The sequence below is a fragment of the Hakea prostrata genome, chromosome 2, assembly GCF_041222555.1.
Source record: "Hakea prostrata isolate BN-2017 chromosome 2, UWA_Hpros_2, whole genome shotgun sequence".
In the NCBI taxonomy this organism is placed as follows: domain Eukaryota; kingdom Viridiplantae; phylum Streptophyta; class Magnoliopsida; order Proteales; family Proteaceae; genus Hakea; species Hakea prostrata.
In genome coordinates, this window is record NC_142601.1 from 68417305 (window position 1) to 68424505 (window position 7201).

Below are 7201 nucleotides of genomic sequence, written 5' to 3' on the forward strand. Positions count from 1 at the left end.
TTTCTAGATTAGTTTAGTTTACTTCTTTTATAAGAGAAACAGAGGTTAGATTGAGTAGTTTCATTGCTTAACAGAAAAATGTAAAATTGCAAATACAAAATACATAATACCCATAAAGATTCTGTGGCTTACTAATGTTGTCTGTGTAGAATAGTGAGATGGGATGTTTTCAGTATTAATGGAGAATATATAAATCCTAGACGAAAAAAAAATTGCACTTTGGAGAGTTGAGACTATTGGTTATTTGTGTTCTATACATTTTAACAGTTTAAGTCAATCGGTCCACAAATAGTCGTAAAATGACACTTTATAAATAAAATATCAGGTTTTTATGATCATATAAAGAGGGTTTGACTAGATTATTTTATGGGTACCTATGGTCAACTTGAATGTTTCTCATTTAATGCACAACACTTGCTACCAACAGTTAAGCGAGATTTAGATCTCAATCGTTGGCAGCATTGTAGTTGAATCGAATTTGGATACCTTCTTTGGTTGATATGCAAATTACATATAATACATTTGCTTCTATAATTCTTTAAAAAATTTCATTATCTTTTTCGTGATCATTTGTAACTTAACATTCATGGCATAAGCTTGAATTGGGTCTATATTGAGAGCAGTAGCTTCCAATACTCTAGGGTTGTTCTTTGTTTGTTGGGTTCCTTTCAACGGTATAAATCACCAATGAAAAATAAATAAAATTTGTCAAGTGTTCATTTCCAAGGTTTAAAGTATTTCACCATACCATACGATACATATCTATATTTGACACGACCGATGTGATATATCTTAATATGTCTCTCTGCTTAAATTGTACTAAAATACATTAGTTAGAATGATACATTACTCTATATAGGACAATACATCTCTTAAAATCACCTGATCGATACAATATATCTTGATATGTATCTCTACTAAATTACATTAAAATACATTAATTAGAATGATACAATATCTTTATAGTACAAAGCAATACATCTCTTAAAATCACCAATATTTGCTCATTTCTCTTAAACTTCCATTTGCTGAAGAGAATATTCTCTCCTATGATGAGAAAACCTAGTTGGTTTATTAATCATGGCAAAGATAACTCGTGGGTCCAAATTTCTTTTTTGGTATGACTCGTAGGTCCAATTGTTATAGCTTTATTTCAACATCTTTACTACTAGAGAACTCCACCAACATGTGGGTCCCTATCCAACAATTATACTCTACCTTTTCCTTCAAATCATGTGGGTCCCTATCCAACAATTATACTCCATCTTTTCCTTCAAATCCATGAATTCTTCTTTTGTTAAGGTTGTCGAATTTTTGGTATTATGCAAATTGGAGGTGTATAAAGATTAAGGAGCGACGTAAAAGACAGAAAATCTAACAAGTCCATTCGAACAAAAGCTTCCATTCATGTGTATCAACCCTTTGTATTAAGACTTTGAACAACTACTTCTATTTTAGACTTCACACACATTAATTATTATTATTATTATCATATTTTTTTTTCTTTTACAAAAACAATATTTTCATTCAAAGGCAATGAGATTACACAAGGAGTTGACGTAGGCCAACACGTTTGACCCAAACGAAGCCTTCCTGACTAAATGGTCAACCGAACTATTAACACATCTAGGGACATAAGAAAGCGTACATTGCAAGAAACAGGACTTGGAGGTGAGACACATTAATTAGTGAAATGGAAAAAAAAATACATTTCCAGAAACTATGAGATTGAAGCTACTAGACCGTTCGATTTTTCTGAAATGGTCCAAATTTTGAATCAAACTTTACATAGCCGTAAAGTGTGAACTTAAAGGATAGGATTATATAAGATTTGGGGTTGTTCAAAGCATCAACACTTGGACTGTGGAAATGTTCTTTTGAGGAAACAACGGAGGAAAGTGGGGGGAAAAGGAATGAAAAAGAGTTACTTTGGGATTTGGAGGAGATAAGGGCAGTGGGCCTCTGGAGAGAAAGAGTTAATAGGGGTCACTTCACCACGTAAATTATAGCCTATTCCTTATCATCTTATACCAGACACCACTGATACTTTCTAGCTTTGCCTTTGAAATTCCACCATATCCCTACATAATGGTTTATCCCATTAAAGCAATCTATCTAGCAGTCTTAACTTTATCTTCAATGCTTCAAATCTCCCATTATTAGGCAAATCTTTCTTAACAAGGTATATGGATATTCTATGTTCCCTTCCTATCATACTTAATGCATGAGGTTCCCTCAACTACATAAGATTGGGAGAGTTATCAATGATGTTAGGGTTAAGGTCTAAGCACAAGGTTGTTTAAAGCATTACACCTCGAATACCTAGTTATAAATATACGTATCATTGCTTCTAAATAGTATTTATAAGAGTTTTCTACATGTGGGTCCCTTAGTGTGATATATTACGTGTAAGTCTCAATCAGACTGACACTGTTAGCTGCCGTTAAGTGTATTCAAATTTCAAACTTAGAAGGACTAAAATACCCCTGAGAATATTTAATACAATGTGTTATGTTAATTAATATGTAGTTTAAAAAATATATACATTGTGAATAGTAAAAGGGCATTTTAGTCATAATACATTGTATTAAATAACTTGAGGGGTATTTTGATCACTCCAGGTTTGAAATTTGAATACGCCTAAATGCGGCTAACAATGTTAGTTTAGTTGGGATCTACACGTAATATATCATACTAAAAGACTCAACATTAGTTTATGGTCCATTAAGGGGACCCACATGTAAAAATTTACGGTTAAAAACTATAAGTTGAACCCAACAATACCTCATCAATAGAGAGATAACATTTTTTAACTTGAACCCCAACAACGGTGGATTACAATGAAATAACCTTACTATTGCACGAGGATTAGATCCGGACCCCCTAGCTTCTTGCTTTCTGTTTCCAACCCATTAACCATTCATCCCTTCTCTCCAGATTTGATGTAAAAACTAAGCAAACCTCTGTAAGTTATTGTTGAAAATTTCAGATTTCTTCCTCTCTCTCCCCCCACCATGAGAATCCTAAATCCATGGAAAGTAATGCATGGTGGCTTTAGTTGTATTATGCATTTCGTGGATCCTAACTCCTGGGAAAGTAAACCCATGGTGGCTTTTGGCTTACTAGGATTTCAAGGCTTCCACTCGGCCGCCACCTTACACTTTTTCTTTTCTCTTCAAGAAGACTTTGAAGTCTTGTCTGCTACCCTTTTAATATGGTGGTTCCCTTTTTTTTTTTTTGGGTAACTATGGTGGTTCCCTTACCCTTTACAGCCAAAACACATGGCATAACCCAAATCTTAAGTTGATTTAGCAAACCTGTTGGGCTAGTTAGCACCTGATTAGTAAGTATATCTTCAGTTACATTCAGAAATTTTGCTAATTCCTAACCAGCTAGCCTTTCTGTGGATTAATTGATCTTTGATCAGACCAGGAAGATCCCTTGGGCAAGTTGATGCCTAATGGGTTTAAAAGCTAAGGTAAAAGCAATCCAGACTAGATATTAATGTTGATGATAAAGTGCAGTTTTCTGATTTGGTATCAAAACCCAACTCAGTAGGAATAAAATGAGCTTTCTTCATAAGAAGGTAACTGGGGCTAGGCTCCACAAGAACTGGTTGACTCAACTGTACCAGGCATTGAACTGCCAAAGGATATTCCCAATGGTTCCATCAGGGTCTCATAATATCTATTAACTAGTTCTCTAAGCTGTACTTAGTCAAAATATATATTAAGTTACTATGACGGGTTCAAATCTAATTGGTTGTGATGGTATTACTTAGCTGTATACCCTAATAATCTATTCATGGAAAATATTGTAAAGCACTTGCAAATGTATCTTTCCATGTAAGTTTGAATATAAATATATCTTATAGTAAAGCTTTTCTTTACATGATTAGTTCAGCCATGTTTAGATCTTTCCATGTATATTTTGTTTTATCTTTGATGGAATTATAAGATATGGGTTCTACGTTTCACCTAATTAGGAAGTTTTTCAAAGTGAAGAGAAGGTGATGACTCTTACTTGACTGTATAATTTTACCTAAAAACAAAAAGAAGACTGTATAAGGATTTTCTAAGTCAATTTTGATAAACCCACTTTGAACCTTCCATTAACCTCCAGAATTTCGACATTGTGAAGTTATTTATCAACATCATGAGCTTTTTGTCTTTCTTTCATGTGAAGAAATTGTCGTGAAGGGCAATTTTGTCATTTAATGAGCTTTATACGGAGGGAGTAAGTGATGAGTTCGACTTCAGTGCTGTGCAATTAATGTGCTACATTGTGCTGCGAACGGTCAAGATTGAATCGAGCGTCCATATCTCAAAAGTGTGAAAACACACTTTTCAAAAATGGACGGTCAAGATCACGACGGTTCGCTGCAGGTGCAAGAAAGTGACCTTTTTTGCAGCACCCAAGCAATGAAAGTGACCTTTTTCGTGCATGGAAAGAGAAAGAAACCAAGCAATCAAGAGCAGAAGTTAACAAATTAAGACTTAAAAGAGGAGTCGTACGCAGCAAGAAGTTGAGAAAACCAAGTTATTTAAAAACCAGCTAAGAGGCAAGTGTTAAGGTAACACTGCCAAGGCAAGCCAAACCAAACCCAAACCCAAACCAACTTCAGAACCCCTCTTAACAAAACTTCAAACAAGCAAAGAAAGGAATTCACAACAGCTTCTCTCCCCCTATTTCTTTCCCTCCTCCAAACCTCTTCTGGTTTTACTCTTTCTCTCTCTGCCTTCCCATCTGTCCCCACTCTGTAGCTTCCTTCTCAAGAACTACCATGATTCACATTCTTCTTCTCTATGTGCTCTGCTTCTTGGGTACTCTCTCCTTCTCTCTTGATTTTATGTTTTCTAGTCTGCATTAATGTCGTAGGAACACTAATTTTGATTAATGGGTTTTCTGTTTTACAGATTTTGGATTGATTCATGGGGTTGAAGGTTTAGGTATCAATTATGGCCAAGTTGGCAACAATCTCCTTCCACCACAGGATGTTCTTGCTCTTCTGAGCGCCCTTGGTGTAACCAAAACAAGAATCTATGATACCAATCCCCAAGTTCTCACCGCATTTGCCAATTCTAATATCGAGCTCATCGTCACTGTGGAGAATGAGGTGCTCGACAAAATGATGGACCCACAACAAGCTCTTCAATGGGTGAACACACACATTAAACCTTACTTCCCTGCAACAAAGATCACAGGCATCTCTGTCGGCAATGAAGTCTTCACAAACGATGATTCGTTGGTCACGGCTTCAGTAGTCCCTGCCATGGTCAATATCCATGGAGCACTGGTTCAGCTGGATCTAGATTCTTATATTCAAGTTTCTACTGCAAGTTCCTTAGGAGTTCTGGCTAACTCCTTCCCACCATCTGCCGGAACCTTCCAGACTGATCTCACCGGTGTCATGTCTCAGTTTCTGCAGTTCTTATCAACCACAAAGGCACCTTTTTGGATCAATGCTTACCCATATTTTGCCTACAAAGGTGATCCAAATAAAATTCCTCTAGATTATGTCCTCTTCAATCCTAATCCAGGAATGGTTGATCCATACACAAAGCTACACTACGACAACATGTTATATGCACAGGTTGATGCAGTGATATTTGCTCTTGCAAGAATGGGTTTTGGAGGAATTGAAGTTAGAGTTTCAGAGACTGGGTGGCCTTCTAAAGGAGACCCAGATGAGTATGGTGCAACTATACAGAATGCAGCAACTTATAATGCAAATTTGTGGAGAAGGCAGATGAAAAATGAAGGAACACCTTTGAGACCTGGTCAGTGCCTTGAGGTTTATGTGTTTGCTCTGTTTAATGAAAATATGAAAACTGGACCAACCTCAGAGAGGAACTATGGGCTTTATAAACCAGATGGAACCGTGGCTTATAATATGGGGATTTCTGCTTTGTCAACTCCTTCCTCATTTATTCCTTCTACATCAACTCCAGCTTCCATTTCTCTTACTTCCTCTGCTTCTCAGGTAAAAACCATTCGTCCCTTAATTTTTTCATTAAATTATTTAAATTCATGATCTAATTTTTTTTCTTTCTTCCTTCCTTTTCTGTGTTTTTCATGTTATTGATGTGTAGCAGGCCAAAACAAGCAGATATCAAAGCGTGGGATATTGGGTTTTCGTTTACTTGTTATCATTCGAAGTCTTAATGAGAAGACCATTCTAAGAAGACAGAACAGAGTTGGAAAATACATAAAGGGTGTTTAGACTAGTAAGATGGTGTATGTAAGTTGGTCATTCAAATATATATTGAAGTATTAATGATTAAATTTGAGTTTCGCAAGATCTGACACGTGATCAATTCGAAAAATCTTTCTTGGGAATCAAGTGTATTTTCGAGGACTTTTCTAGACTGTCTTATATTAAAATTGCCACATCAACATTCCACATGGCAATCCATATATTCTATATAGGTGATCTAATTCACACCCTTTATTCATTTTATTCCATCAAATGAGAATAAATCATCATGATTGGTTGGAAGGAAAGTAATCCACTTTAAGACGTGGAATCCACATTCTCAATTCCCATAGATGATGTGTTTCTATTTATTTTCTCTCTTTTAGTGCAGTAGATCTTGGACTGTGACTCTCTGCTTCCCTTCTTCCATATTTAAAGGCTTTAAAGGGTAGAAAGATAATGAAAATTAGAATCAAAGGACAAAAGTGTTGATTGATTTTTATTATTTTATTAACTAAAATTAATGATAACCCAGACAAGTAGTAGGAAAGATGGGCCAGCTTTCACTTTATTCCCTTCCAACCGTCAGCATTAAAGGTTATCAACGATAAATTAGATTAAGAGAGAGGAGAGAGAGAAGGTGGCTAGCTTTATTCCCTGCCCATAACCAAGATCACCCACCATGGGCCATTTTGATGCTTTTCTAAGGCTTACTTGCCTTGTTCCTCTCTCTCTCTCTCTCTCTCTCTTTCTCTCCCCACCCACCACCCCACCCCACCCCATTCTTCTGCCTTCATGTTTCGTGAGTGGAAACATTGTCTCTAAAGCATCGTCCAGCGATTTCACATGCTGACCACCACTTGTTAGGGTCCCAAACGAAGGAGAGAAAGATAAAGGAAGAGTCCAATTTGATACCCACCCAACCTAAGCTACATCTTTCCATTTATCTCTCTGTGTGTGAGACAGAGAGAGAGAGGGAGAGAGAGCTAGCTTTTCTATATTGAG

The 7201-nt window shown here is 36.3% G+C and overlaps 1 protein-coding gene across 2 annotated transcripts; it reads left to right on the forward strand.

Moving 5' to 3' along the window:
- The first annotated feature begins 4593 nt into the window (after positions 1–4593).
- On the forward strand, positions 4594–6411 carry LOC149025995 (glucan endo-1,3-beta-glucosidase 11-like). 2 transcript variants are annotated; one of them, XM_089143236.1, is made up of 3 exons: positions 4594–4823; positions 4917–5983; positions 6093–6411. In XM_089143236.1, the coding sequence occupies exons 1-3, from the start codon at positions 4784–4786 to the stop codon at positions 6180–6182; spliced, it is 1197 nt and encodes a 398-aa protein (XP_088999362.1). In that variant the 5' UTR covers positions 4594–4783; the 3' UTR covers positions 6183–6411. The 2 variants fall into 2 exon arrangements, with proteins under 2 accessions (XP_088999362.1, XP_088999363.1); XM_089143237.1 differs by having other exon boundaries at positions 6096–6411.
- Positions 6412–7201: the final 790 nt, after the last annotated feature.

Excerpts from the sequence above, each read along its gene's own strand:
- LOC149025995 (XM_089143236.1), top strand. The coding sequence starts at position 4,784 with ATGATTCACATTCTTCTTCTCTATGTGCTCTGCTTCTTGG. Across the intron at positions 4,824-4,916 it reads CTATGTGCTCTGCTTCTTGG|ATTTTGGATTGATTCATGGG; the intron begins GTACTCTCTCCT and ends TCTGTTTTACAG. Across the intron at positions 5,984-6,092 it reads TTACTTCCTCTGCTTCTCAG|CAGGCCAAAACAAGCAGATA; the intron begins GTAAAAACCATT and ends ATTGATGTGTAG.